This window comes from Balaenoptera physalus, assembly GCF_965194825.1.
Source record: "Balaenoptera physalus genome assembly, chromosome: 10".
Lineage (NCBI taxonomy): Eukaryota > Metazoa > Chordata > Mammalia > Artiodactyla > Balaenopteridae > Balaenoptera > Balaenoptera physalus.
In genome coordinates this window covers 88870434-88885028 of record NC_138889.1, presented here as the reverse complement: position 1 = coordinate 88885028, position 14595 = coordinate 88870434, and the positions used below count along the sequence as shown (strand labels likewise).

The following is a 14595-nucleotide window of genomic DNA, read 5'->3' as shown; positions in this document are numbered from 1 at the left end:
TGTAGCAAAACATGTGTTTGGCTATAAAATCCAAGCTTCTCCCACAACTGCAAGAAAAGGGCCTCCCGCACTACTTTCACAGGCTTCCCTTCCAGCCGGTAGCGCTGGGCGACCTCCAGGCCCACTCCTACTGAGCAGCCTCAGAGGCGATTGAAATTAGGTCGCACAGTTCACCCAGGCCAGGATTCCTAAACCTCAGCACTACTGAGATTCTGGACGAGATAATTCTTCGTTGGAGGGGCTTTTCAGTGCCTTTTAAGCTGTTCAGCGAGCACCCTTGGCCTCTACTGCCTCCAGCCTCCCGCCCTCACCCCAGGTCACGACCATCAAAGCGTCTCCAGACACTGCCAAGTCTCCCCAGGGGCAAAACTGCTCCGGTTGAGAACCACTGACCTACGACATGGCTTCTCTCTTCTTAAGGCGTTTCACGTGTTGCTAACTGGCGTTCCCTAAAAAGGGCTCTGTGGTCAAATAAATTGGGGTCCCTGGTGCTGTGAGACTTTTCAGAGGCTACAACAGGCTCACGTGAATCCTCACAAAGGAAAAACCATATCAGCATTTCCCAGACATATTGGACCAGAGAACCCTTTTGTCATAAGGTCCCTCTTAAACATCAGTGTTCTGTGAAACACATTTGGGAAAAGAGTGGTCCAGACAAATCACCCCTTTGACAGATGCGTAGGCTAAAAGCCAGAGCGGGAGAGAGACTTGGTAAGGGCCAGAAGCAAGACAGAATCCAGGCCCCAGCCTTCCACTCACTTTTATTGCTTTCAGTTAGCTGCACAACTACCGCTGCTATTGGGAATTTCACCATTTGGGGCTCCTGTACTACCTTCCCTGAGACAGAGCACAGCTTTCAGTTGGGCCCAAGATGAAAATGTTCCTCCCACTGTGCCTCCCACAGTTGAGGAAGTGAGAAATGTGCTCCAGACCTACCTCTCATTAAATCTTCCCACCACATCCTGATGGGCCTCCGTCCTGTATCTTGAATGCACGTCCTAAAAGAGACAACATCCATTAACAGAGGCATCCAGATAGCGCTGAGGTTCGGCGTCCAAGTGTGAAGAAGTTCCAGCAAACAACCCTGGGGTAAAAGAGGCACCAGTGATGCTGCTAGAAACAAAATCTACTCCTACCTAACCTGCCATGCGAAACTGGCCGGACGCGATCTGCTGTAGCTGGACTCAGACACGAAATGCAATGTTTCTTATCACAACAAATGTCCCCTCACCTCACCTTTGACTGTTCCCACATTTTACCCAGCAGCACAAAACATAGTCACTCGTTCAATAAAATGCACATGCCAACGCCAGACAAGCTGGGTACACACCGGTGTTTAGTAAAGCATGAAACCTATTCTCCTGAAGCTTAGAGTCAAATGGTTGGACGGAGACAAACAAGTAAATAGATACAAATTTTGCCAAATGCTTTGAATGAGAAACAGGATGCAGTGACAGCCAATGGGGGGGTGGGGAGGGGGGGCAACTTATATAGGGTAGAGAGGGAAGGCCCTCTGAGGTGGTAAGCAGGCAGCCAAGTAAGAGAGGGAGGAAGAACAAAGAAAGTGACGTGGGCACAGACATTCGCTCGTTCACAGATATTTCAGGAGGGCTTACTAAAGGCCAGGCACCCTTCCAGGATCAGGGAATATACCAGGGAGGAAAACGAAGTCCCTGCTCCCATAAAGTTTGGAGACTGGCACGGGAAGCCAGACAGTAAACAAATAAATGTCTATCTTGAGGTGGCTGTACCATGCTTTGAAGCAAAACATAACAGGTTGAGGAGTGACAGGACAACCACATATTCTACACAGGGTGTGAGAGAGGCCGCACCGAGGAAGTGGTATCTGGGCAGGGACTGGAACGCAGTGAGCCAGCAGACACTCCGTGGGAACGGCGCGAAGGCCCTCAGGCGAGAGTGTGCTGAGAGGAGAGGGCGCACCTGAAGACCTCCGAGGAGGCCGGAGGGGCTGGGGTGAGGCGAGGGGGTGGGGGGTGGGGCGACAGGAAGCAGGCACTGAGATCTGACGGAAGTCCACTTCACCAGGCGAACGCAGCTTGTGAAACCCTGAGGCCAAGCCTAACAGTTGCCGAGCAGCTGGCAATGGACAGTGAATGACTCCGAGCCTGCGGCTCGGCACACCCACGTGGCAGAACCAGCTCCGCGTCCGGGGAAACACTTCCGGCCACTCCCTCAGCCTGGGGAGAAAAAACATACCCCCCCACCCCCTGGAGTCAAGGTTTCTGCCAGTCCGGGAGCGGGATGGCAATGCCCCTCCACGACCCATTAGGCTGAGGGCAGGTGAGGACGCCTGTGCGTGGTCCCCTTCTTGTAGCACACAAATGTAGGCACTGGCGTGGCTCTCTGTGGAATACTGTTTTAGAAATTTAACTACACAACAGCTGCATCATGTCCGAATCTCACTGGTGTAGAATCTGCAAATGCCTGAAAGCAAAGGCAAAATTCACAGATTCCTAAGCACACCCAGGGCCACTGAGGCTTCTCTGCAGAAACTTCCTCATTAGCTCCAGTCAAAGAGCTCCCAGCCTAGAAATTATACTGACCGCTCACTGGAGTTGCTCAGCAGGAGTTCTTAAAAGAAAGCAGCAAAAACACAGATTGATTTGAACCACCACAATCAAGTTAAAGAAAAAAACAGACACTTACCATGGTCATCGTGTACAACTGCTTGAGTGAGTTCATGGTCCGTAGGAGGATAACCACCAACCCACCACCTTCCACTGTTTCTACAGTCCTGGCCAGCAAGTTTGGAGTCAAAGCTTCAAAATCCTGGAAAAAGGAAACCTTAGAACTGGCTGCAAAGAGCACCCGCTGGGAAGCTTAACCAGGGGCCAGGCGATAAGGTACAAGGAGGGCTTCAGAGTACAAACTCAAGACCATACCCCGTACCTGACTCACCAGGACACACACACACGCGCGCACACACACAGTCCCTTACTTAGGGGACACAGAAGAGAGCCCAGCCCTGGAGAAGAGGTATACCCGGTTTTACATGTCAAAGTGTTTCCCGTAATCCCTCATAAAATCTTATTTGGAAAGAAGTCCTCCAATCTGCATTGATTCACACTTGAATTTCAGAAATACCTCACACTCATTTTCTGCTCTGTTCATAGATGGAAACTGTCTGACAAAACTCAACTGCACCACATGGGGGAGCCGCTGCCTAAAGGAGCCACCATCACTTCGCCTGGCAACTGGTGAGCAAAAGCAGCTCCCTACCAGTCAGTGATGGGGTGAGAACAGGCAAAACGCTCTTTTCAGCCTCCAAGGTGGGATGTAAGCCAGCAGTGTATGGACAGCCCACTGGAATGCAGAAAGGAAAAACTAGAAGTTCTATTCAAAATTTCCCACCTCATTTCTTAATTTATATTTTATAAGGTATGTTTTACGATGCACGTAATCATAGTAGTGCATGCATATAATAAATACATATCAAACTGTGGGAACCTGTGCTTAAATGTGAGGATTTGTGCTTAAATGTTTTCTTTGGTGGGTGTGGTCGGGGGGGGGGGAGGCGGATGGAGTCACAGGTGCCAAAGAATCAAAGAACAAAACAAAGACCACCAGAGCTTAAAACAAAGAAAAATGTGAAACTTAATCTATTAACTTGCCAGGCAAGAGAAAATACATACCAGTGAAGAAACTCACCAGTTACTTCTCTGAGGGGGGAAAGCTAGGAGACTTTAAGGACTAGAAGGGCGGTGACAGGGGTGGTCATTCAGTCAAGCACTCTGGATAGGACGTCCGAGTACTCGGGTCTGTACCTAGTTAGTTAAAACAAGTCCCACTGCTCTCTGGTCACAAAAGTCTTCAGTTAGTTCTAATAGGGATCTGGGGTCCTAGGGTCACTCAAAGTTCAGTGCTTTACCAAGCTGGTTAGACCCAGTTGTGATGGAGCACCACTGCCAGTTTGGGTATCTCTAGACAAGTGCCGCTTTTGGTAGAAAATGCTCTTTTTCTGTTGGTGAGTTATCAATTTCCTGTGGAAAGTGGCCAAGGCCTCCACGGAGGAAGCTCTGGGGGAGGGAGTACACGTGACTCCTCTCCTCTCTATACACCTGTCCTTGTGGGTGATCAGGCAGCCCAGGCACTCCCTAGCACTCTGACTCCAGTCACGGGCTGGGGCAAGTCACCCACCTGGAGAACACACATGCCAAACGTATTGCCCAGGATCTTGTGGGTCTCATTGTAGTAGCAGTAGCGAATGTTTGTGGCAGCTACGAAGAGTTCAAAGGGGTCATCTTGCTTTATGTTCAGCGTCCCGCTCTTTATTTTTTTCTGCAGCTGTCGCATTCTTTTCTTCCGATGACTGCAATCACCCCCCATCCCATGAAAGCCAGTTAACCAGAGAGGCTAGAGTTGGGAGCAGGGGACAGGCTCAACGATCACCCACTTAGACCCTCAGAGCTAGAAGGGAACTTGGAAATCGTAGTGCTCATCCCCTCACTTTAAAGCTGCAGGAAACGAAAGAGGCGTTAGAGCAGACGGGCTTCGGAGGGAGACAGTGTAAGTCTGTGTGAGAACCCTGCCGTTTTGATACTTCACTTTACAAAAAGGGTAATGGGAGTCCCTAAACCTCACGTTCAGCCAGAGCTTGAAAGCAAACCTTAGTGGCCTCACTACCTCAGTCTCAAGCCAATGCTTCAACCACACAGCACCGCTTCCCAGAGAACCTGGGAGAGGCACTGTGATGGCGGGTTACTTTATTCATTTTTCCTAAATGAATTCGTCCACTTCCTTCCCAGATAGTGGGATCAAGTCCTCAAGGGCAGCTCTAATCTAAGACAATACTGATAGAGGATATAAGGGTTGGAACGGAATCTGGACATCTCCCAGAAATCCCTGAACTTTTCTTTTGTCTTAAAAAACTCTGAATACCTAACTGTCAACTCTTTCTTTTAGAGAAAGGAGAGAACGAGAAAACTCCAGAATCAAGGGTTACAGCAAACCAAAATTTTATCATAGTTCTCTAACCGAATAGTAGAGCCAAGGCCTTCCCCCTGGGGCCCCACTTCCTCAGTCCATGACAGCATCAGCCTTAACCTAATGCTCAAGACAGGGGTAGGAGAGCTGTAAGAGGCACAGAAGAGATTTTTAAAAGTGAAAGCAGGTGGGTTAAGTTTGAAAGGCAAATCTGCCCAAAACACTGTAAACTGCCCAATTTCGCAGGGGGTTTCCCCACAGCAGAGTCTACCCCAGAGACACATATATTGAGGGATAAAGGAGGGAGAAGAAGCCCAAGGACAGAACCACACAGGTGAGCTGGGTTTAGGGAAGGAGATGAGCTCGGGGAGAGAGAAGAGCTCAGGAAGGTGGTCTGAGTGTCACAGTAGCAAAGAAAGGAGAGCATTTCCGAGGTGACCTTATAATGGTTTATCTGCCAAGGAACAGCACCCCACACCCCAAACTCCTCCACACACACAGTCGTAGGCAGAACTGCCAGGTTCCTACTAGGTGACCCACCCCACCTCCTCTGGCCCAGGGGTGGATGTCTTTCCAAAAGAATTTGGGAGGAAGACTGATTTCTGTGTCGTTGGACCCAAACCACGTAAAACTCAAGTGGTGTTTCTGCGATGGGCACCATAGAAGGCAGAAAGCTGCCCTGAAGTGGGAAAAGAACAGAGCAGACACGCAGAGATGAGAGACTGAGCAAGGACTGGAGCGTAAGCACTGCGGCTCTATACCACCCCCGCGGAAGAGCTGAAATCTCATCCCCATAGGCTTCAGGAGGTAGCCCGTATACTGCTGACCCTTGAAAAACCTGGGGGTTAACCTGAGTCTAACTTAAGAGTTGGCCCCTCCGTAACCGCACTCCTCCACATCAGAGGATTCAACCAACCACGGACCACGTAGTACTGTAGTATTTACTACTGAAAAACATTCGGGTATAAGTGGAGCCCTGCAGTTCTAATCCACATTGTTTCAGAGTCAACTGTACTTCAGTAAATTCCCCTTGTGCCTAAGTGCGTTTGTGTTGGAGGTCTGCTCTTTACTATATAAGAAGTCTTAAGTCCACAACTTCAAAAAATAAGAACAGCCAATTGTCAAAAACAGCAGTGGACTACTAGAGGAAGAGCTCTAAAAAAAAGGAGAAAGAGGGGGAAAAGTTGTTGCATTAGGCATCAGGTCGTTGGTAACTTCCAAGAGCAACTGAAGGAAACTGCGTTATTAGAGGGGCTTGATCAGCTGAGAAAACTAAGAAGAAAACTCGTGTGCAGAAAGCAAGGAATTGGGCTGGGGACTTAAAAGAGCATGAAAAGGATCTGAAATGTATTGTCAGGAATGAAGAAAGGGCATCAGCTCTATTATTTTTCTCTGCTGGGAGTGTCCTCAGAGATAGCACCTTCACTAAGAATCCCTGAAAAACCATGCCAAAGAATCATTTCCTAACATTTAACTAACGAGCAGGGATGGGAAGTGGGATGGGACGCTCAAAGGGCACGGCTTACCTGCTAAACCCCAGCTCTTTCTTATAACACCACAGCACAGAAGGCCGAGCCTTCACAGTTGCTCTGGACAACATGTGATGGAGTATGACCACCTGCCAAAGAAAAAAGCCATAGCATCTCAGGACCAAAAGAGATCTCCGGGACAGCCAGGCCCGAGACCACAAGGCCAGCAGTGCCCAGGCGGGGACTAGAAGCCAGCTCACATACACTTACCCTTGTGCTCAGTCCACCACCCCACATATCAAAAGCTGTTAACCTGTCTGTTAATAATTCTAAATATTGAGTATTTATCACTTCCAATAAGTGAAGGAATGATCCCACTAGGCATTTCACTTAAAGAAAACCAGTCATTATGTGTGAAACCCCAGAGTGTCTGTAACATGCTGACTCTTTGGGACAGGATACAAAGTAAGTCAGGAAGCATTTACCAGGCCTTACCTGATCCTTTCCTCGATCTCCGACCACAACAAAGAGAGACCTCTGCCGCTCAGCTACCCCATTCTCAATGAGAATCCGGATTCGGTTATCCACTTTCTTCCGATGCATGGTGAAAAACTATCACTGAAACAGAAGGAAAGGACACAACTGGACATGAACATCCAGGTTCTGGGTGAGGAACATTAGCTGGCTGCCTCCTGTGGGGCTGGGGGGCTGAGCTAGGCACATTTATAAGTATCATCTTATTGAACCCTCAAACAGCTCCCTAGGGAAGACATCAGCCTCATTTTTTAAATTATGAAACTTAGGCTGGAAAGGTGAAGAAAATGTTCCCTTGGCATGGGAAGTCAACAGGGAAGCTGTAATTCACACCCTTATAGAGGAGTTTTTCAAAAATCGGAAACAATGTTCAAAAAAAGAATGATTAAAATGTATGATATATCTATGGGAAAATAAAGCGGTTTTCAAAAAAATTTGTTCAAAATCATTTTCAAATATTATCTAAGGATATGGATACAGATGCTTATTAGAGGCTAACATGGCAGGATATGCATGTACATAATATGTATATAGAAAAAAAAAGATTGGAAGAAAACACCAAAATGTAAAGTAGTTATTTATGGATGGTGAGATAACAGATGATTCTTATTTTGTTCTTTTGTCTTTTTGGAGTTTTGTGTTGTTTTTTTTTAATTCACATATATTACTAACAAAGTCAGTAATCAATTGACTATTACTATGATGGAATGTGGCCATCTGTTTCCTCAAAGGAGGGAAAACTATACTGAAGCCTGTACAGAGAGATTTCAAAAGTTATTATGATTACGTATGATAGAACATTGTATCATTATAATAAATACACGAAAGAAACATCAAAAATATCAATTATGCTTCTACAATGTAAAAGTAAAAATAACGTGTTACTTAGAAACTTCAGTGCTTGCTGCATTCTACACCTAAAGCTCATTAACTGAACCTTAACCCTGCCTTAATTGTCTTTCTAACCTCTCAATCCAAACATGGATTTTAGCAGTTCGATCTTAACTGTAAAACACTATGTCATCATGGGAACATATGTACATGTATAACTGATTGATTCACTTTGTTATAAAGCAGAAACTAACACAACATTGTAAAGCAATTATACTCCAATAAAGATGTTTAAAAAAAAAAAAACACTATGTCATAATCAATGGCTCCTACTTTATAAAGAAAGGACCAAGTATAAATACTCAAGTACCCCAAGGAAGAAAAGTGACGGAGACAGGATTCACATTCAGGCCTCCCTTGATTCCAAAGCCTGAACCCTTTCCAGTTCACCAACCTGACCAGCTTGTCAGCTGAGTTGCGGGCCACACAAAGACCCCACAACCAATCAACAACTAATTATTGCTTTTTGTTCTAGTTACTGTGGGAGCCCCAGAAGTAGTACCAGATAAAGCCTTGACTTCGAGGAGCTTTCATTTTCCTTAAAGAAAATATTTAAGAGAAAGAAATGAGGGATAATCTGTTTAAAGACAGATAAATTAGATGTAAAACTAATTGCTACAGTGGTCTGATGAAAGTCTGAGATTACTGTGGGCTGGAGTTGCCATGGAAGGCTTAATGGATGAGGAGGGCCTTGAAGGAAGAGAAAGATGATTATTTTTCATTCATCTATTAGTCTAACAAATATACATAGCATCTATGTGCCAGGCACCATTCCAGGTGCACTGGCAAACAAAGCAAAGTCCTGAATGTGCCTGCTGAATACGGAGTATAAACGAATGAGCAGAGTGAAGTAGCTAAGAGCGTGGGAGGATCTAGATGAAATTAGACTGCCTCAGTTCAGTGCCAGGTGCTGCAATCAGGAAATGTGGGCAAGCTCCGCGGAAAGCAAACGTGTTGTCACCCACCCACTCACCCCACCCCACCCCCAGAGCCCCTAGAGGATGGAGATCAAGCCACGCAACCCGCCAAGAGCTCTCGAGAAGCACTCCCGAGAGTGGCCGCCTACTGGGGAAGAGGGTCCTGTTATCTAGGAGCGCCCGGGTGGGGCGGCAGTCGGCATGGGCCGGGCATCAGCACGGATGCAGAGCTTTCGTCCTGGAGCCAGTCTCCTCCGGGCCCAAGAAGGACACAGACACCGACCTCGGCACCCATCCCCAGCCATCCCGTGATGGGTACCTGCGCCCCGAGCCGGGCGGACTCCAGCCAGCAGCGAAGCGGAAGCACGTGGGGGGCACCGAACTTCTGCGGGAGAAGCGGGCGCAACGGGCTGCCCCTAGCGGATGCCTGGTCGCCGACTCTCACAATTCGCCTCCCTCGGCGACGCGCGTCCAGCTCAGGCGCTGGTAGACGGTGCGTGCGCTGGCGAACTAACGGAGCGGCGACGGCGAGTGAGAGGGGACCTATTTCACCCCTGTCCCTGCGTGATGACGTCATGGGCCCGCGAGGCGGAGCTGTAGCAACTGCGGCTGCGCGGTTTAGTCTCTGCCCGCCGTAGCTGTGGTACCCGTTCTAAGTTGCCTCTTCGTATCAAAATTAAGAGACCGTGACTACGGAGGGCAGAATAGGCAGATGCCCGCACCCGCAGGGCCTGTCAGTGCGCTGGGGCTAGCTCGGGTGCCCAGACAGGTCCGGGGCAGCACACGGTAAGTGGTCTGGGGTTTTCAGTGTTAGCCTGGTTATGCGAGATGACTGGCTCCGGGGATCTTGCGTAATTTTGACACTCCTCTTACTTAAAATAACTATTTTAATGTGATAAGATGGGGAAACTCGATCAGCAGACCTGTCTCATTCAGCTCACTTGACCCTCCCCATCCTCAGTAATGACCTTGTAGACCTCTCTGGCATTCCGTAGATTTTCTACCCACTATTGCTGCTCCTGTACTTTGGCAGGCTCCCTTCAGGCCTGTATCTGGCTGTCAAATGCTGGCGTTCTTCTGAAAACCAGCTTTGGGGCTCTGCTTTCGTTTAGTTACTTCCTCTCCCCCACCCCAGTCTCGGACGAACTCGGTCAAGCGGTTGAAGAGCCACCTATGTAGTTACGGTTTTTTGGGCCAGATCGTTGAATTTAACAAATCCAACTGCTTAACATTTCTCGATGCCTCAATCAGAAAGTTGAAGCCGAATTCATTTGTCTTTCTTCCTTAAACTCCTTCCTCAAAGCAGAATGTAATTCTCTACCTCCAAATCTAATGTAATCAGCAGCACCACCCATCGTTATTTTTTTATAATTCCCTCAACAAACATGTCAATATGCTAGACACAAGAGATAAAGTGACCAAAACAGTCCTATCTCCTGTGAAACTTACAGTCTAGGTAAAAAAAGTGTTAAGAAAAAAGTATCCAGTGAGTAAAAAATAAGGCACTGCTTTAGACGTGGACTTGGAAGGACTCTGAAGTGGTGACTTGGAGTTAAGACCTGAATTTAGGAAGAATGAGCCTTAAGAACAGTGGAGTGAAAAGCTTTCCCATGCGTTAAGTGTAACACATGAAGACTCCAAGATGGTAAAAGTCTCAGCAAAGCAGCCAGTGCGGCCAGAGTACAGTGAGCAAAGGGAAAAATGGTAGGAAACTAGACCAGATAATTGAAGGGCATGTGGGCCACAGATTTGAATTCTACGTGTGATGGGAAACCACTGGGGTCTGCGTAACAGGGAAGTGACAAAATCTGATTTGCCCTCTTAAAAGGCTCAATCTGGCTGCTATGCAAAAAACTATACTACAGGCGAGCAAGAGTAGAAACACAGAGAACCGTTATAAGCCACTGTAGCTACCTGTTCTGATGTGGTGGTCACAAGTGCTAGTTGACTCAGGATATATTTTCAAGGTAGAACCACATGTAGATTTGCTGAAGTACTATAGATACAAAGTATGAAAGGAAATCAAAAATATGAGCAACTGGATGTAGGTTCATCAAGAAATCAATTTCCAATACTCATGACATTTAAAGCAAGATATTAAGTAGGAGTTTGTTTTGGGGAGTTTGGGACCTAGAAATACTTATGAGTGACTAAAATGCTGATTGTAGTCAAAGTCGTGGGATTGGATAAGATCACCTAGGGAAGAATGTTAGCTAGGGATGAAGTCTGCAACCAAGGCCTGAGAACTCAGCAAAGGATACTGAGCAGTGGCCAGTTAGATAGGAAATATGTAGAATCCCATTTACTACCACCCTCCACTTTATGTTGTAATCGTTTCTTACATGGGCTACTCCAATAGCCATCTCTTGCACCATATATTTTGTTCTCAACACTGCACTGTTTTGGGGGTTTTGTTTTGTCTTGTTGCTTTGTTTTTGCTGCTCCACGGGGCTTGCAAGATCTTAGTTCCCCAACCAGGGACTGAACCCGGGCCCACAGCAGTGAAAGCGCAGAGTCCTAACCACTGGACCACAGTGGAATTCCATGCACTGAGTGTTCTTAAATGGCAATTTTATTAGGTGACCCACCATCCTCCCCCCCCAACCCCACCCCCTATACACACAGCTTAGAAATCTTGTTTCCAACTGTTAGAGATAAAACTTAACATGGAATAGAACTTACAAAGCTATTCTTAGTAGCCCTTACTGTTGCTTCAGCCTCTTTCTAGCTCTACTAAATCTGTAGTCTTTTCACTTGAGCCAGAGAGCCTTTCTCAGTCACTGGAGACTGGACTTGGGACACGCAGTTCTCTCCCCTTCTTTACTAGTTTACTGCTCATCCTTCAAGTCTTAATTATTCCTCTCAAAAGTCTTCCCTGATCATTTTAACTGGGTCATATCCTATCATGGCCTTAATATCTATCATCAACCATGTTGCTCCATCATGGCTTTTGCTATACTTCAGTGTCATCACGTCAGTATCTTTGATTAGACTGTTCAATGAAAGCAGGAACCACAGTGATTTTGTCACCACTGAATGCTTAGTGCTTGGAATGGTGGCCTGGCAAAGAGTACCCAAATTTGCTGAATGAAGCGTTAGTTTACTGACTTAATACAGTGGCTCCCTAATAAAAACACCGTACTTAAAGAAAACCAGTATTACAAGTTAAGAACACAACACTAAAAATCATCTTTACTAAATCAGGTGGTCTTTCACTACTTACAAACTTAAGGAGCCAGTCTTCTGCATGGGACTGGATTAGGCTTCAGAACAGCTGTTAAAGTAAGGTACTGAAATCCCAATTGAGAAGAATGTAGTAGTCTAACAAGTAAGGCAAGGCTACCAGAGATTTAAATTTCTTCCTCTCCTCTCACAAGTAGCACTTCACTTAGAGCTTTGCTTGACGGTATAAACAACTAAAGCAAACTTCACTCAAGGACAATAAGGTATCAGGTTTTAATATAATTTAATCTAATGTAATTTAAAACATTCACTAGTCTTTACCAGTAGTTTTGTAGAATTCAAAATGGGAAAGGGTATAGAGATGAGGCTTAACAAATTACTTTCATATTCCTGAGGGGTCTCCCTCCCCATTAACTCTTTAGAAGGGATAAGCTCAAGGGCAATACTGATTCTTTTGGTATAACTTATAGTCAGTAAAACTTCAGAGTTCTTAATAAGAACTCAAGTGGGATGGGGATTCAGAAGCTTAAAGATGAAATGAAGGGTTTTAACTCTGTGCTTACCTGTATCCCATTTCCCCTAATAAGATATATTACTGAAAATATAATGAACAATACAAATTTCCTAAGACACTTAGGAGGCTGACTACTCAACTACCTTCTACATTTTATGAACTGCTTGTCAACAGAGCATCTCAGTTCATTAGCCTTCTGAGAATAAACACACATTCTCATGTCTCTAAGTGAAGTCTCCCACATAACAGAGTCATATACATAGGAGACAAAAAGAACTGCAGAAGCTAACTGATTAAAAATATTTAACGGATTTCGTTTTAATATCAAGATACGATGATCAGAAAAACTTTCATATTCTTTAGGGATATTAGGATATTGAAAAAAAAATGCCCTAACGAAGGTAATCAATGACACTCTACCTTAAAGCTTTAAAATAGAAGTCTCATTGTCCACATGAGATGACTGATACTGTGCATTTACTTGAAAGTACTTTATATATGGAGTCTTGCTATACCAAGAAGCTACAGTGCCACGTGTGACAATCATTTTCTTTCAACTCTGCTAGAATATGCATTTGCCCAAACAAGGCCTTCTGCAGGTAGGACAAGTATTCACATATTATACAGAACACCTAGTACCAAGACTCAGATCTTAATGGGACTTTTTAAAAAGTTCTCTGCCCCATAATGAGGCACTGCTTTAAAAAATATAGTCTGAATTGAGGCATAAAAGCTTTAGACTACAATGGTAGAATGCCAAAAAAAAAGAAAAAAAAGCATAGTATCTCAAAAGGAACAAACGATTCTTTTAAAAACATACATAGAAATAATCAAACTACTAACACCTTTACATATTCACAGCATCTGCACTAATGCATAGACGTTTGAAACCTAGAAAGCATTTCTCCTCCATCCCATCTCTGAACTGATTCATAGAGATCACTGTATAAATAACTTGCTTACTTCAATTTTGATTTTAAATTTCATGAAATTATTTTCTACACAGATAGCAAATTTAGTTTTATATATAGAAGGATTGTAAGCATACATCATCTATAGGGATTACCCAGTAAATCACGAATATTTTGTCTATCCCCCTAAAATACAGCAAACATATGGTTGTGGTACATCCCAGGCAGATGTCATTTAAAGCACACAAGGGGAGGTGCTAGCAGAAGAAATACTTATTTGTAAAAGTAAACAGATAACCCTTCCAATATGATGTACCACAACCACACATGAGAAAAGAACTTCTTTTATTTTAAAATAAACATTGAAGATTCCCCCCCGCTTCCCCACCACCCTACAAATCTTCTGAATGTGGAATGTTCAATAGCCTAACCATTTTAGTAGGTTACAAAACCAGCAAAAACTCCAGTTGTCTAATGATGAACGTTTGAGAATGGTTTTGTGGGGTTTTTTGTTTTTCTTTTTTTAAAAGTAGCTGAGCACCTACTGGAAAAATTCCTTGGCTAAAGGCTGAAAACTAAATTCAATTTCTGCACAGAAAATACCATTAACTTAGTAGCCTTTGCTTAATAGGTGGGATTAATTCTCCATGAAGTCCAAGTGGGATACAACAAGCAGCATTAAGTTCATAGGCACACAGAACTAGTGCTCCAACTGCTAGCACAAATTTCAACATAGTACATAAATTACTAAACTGTCCTCTTCATCAAACTTGGGACTCTCCCTATACATCTATGGGAAGGAATCACCACTTTGAATACAAATACCTCCATGAGAAATGGATAATTCAATTAGGGTTAGACAAAAGATAAGTGCAAGTACTATAGAAATAGCTGCTGGAGATAACCATAAAATTTGGAACACTAACTGCATGGGGTGAACCACATAAGCTGCTAGCTGTTGAACACCAGTGTTTCAAGATACAACTTTTACAAACATGTTTTATTTGTTTGCTTATACCATCAGAGCTGAGACTACTGACTGTCATTTCCCTAAAATAGGGAAATCAATCTAAAACACATACTGGTGCTTTTCAAAAGATAGCAATTTAAAAGGGTGGTAGCAGCAGGCATTTGATATCTTTTTCTTTTAAAAACTTTCAGGCTGCAGGAAAAACATGTGACCAAGGTTGTTATGATTATCCATTAGAGATTTTCATCAGTACCTGTACCAA

The 14595-nt window shown here is 44.8% G+C and overlaps 1 protein-coding gene across 3 annotated transcripts in view; it reads right to left on the bottom strand.

Moving 5' to 3' along the window:
- The window catches only part of NAT10 (N-acetyltransferase 10), a 38875-nt gene extending 29564 nt beyond the window's left edge, over nt 1-9311 (bottom strand). The window contains exons 1-6 of one of the 3 annotated variants that reach the window (XM_082410425.1): nt 9075-9311; nt 6909-7031; nt 6471-6562; nt 4159-4330; nt 2668-2790; nt 937-998 (exon numbers count right to left, since the gene is read on the bottom strand). In XM_082410425.1, the coding sequence (XP_082266551.1) occupies nt 937-998; nt 2668-2790; nt 4159-4330; nt 6471-6562; nt 6909-7016 (557 nt within the window). In that variant the 5' untranslated portion in view covers nt 7017-7031; nt 9075-9311. Of the gene's footprint in view, nt 1-936; nt 999-2667; nt 2791-4158; nt 4331-6470; nt 6563-6908; nt 7032-8904; nt 9018-9074 lie in introns of those variants that run through there. The other 2 variants (XM_082410426.1, XM_082410427.1) reach the window with 2 other exon arrangements.
- Between the last annotated feature and the right edge of the window lie 5284 nt (nt 9312-14595).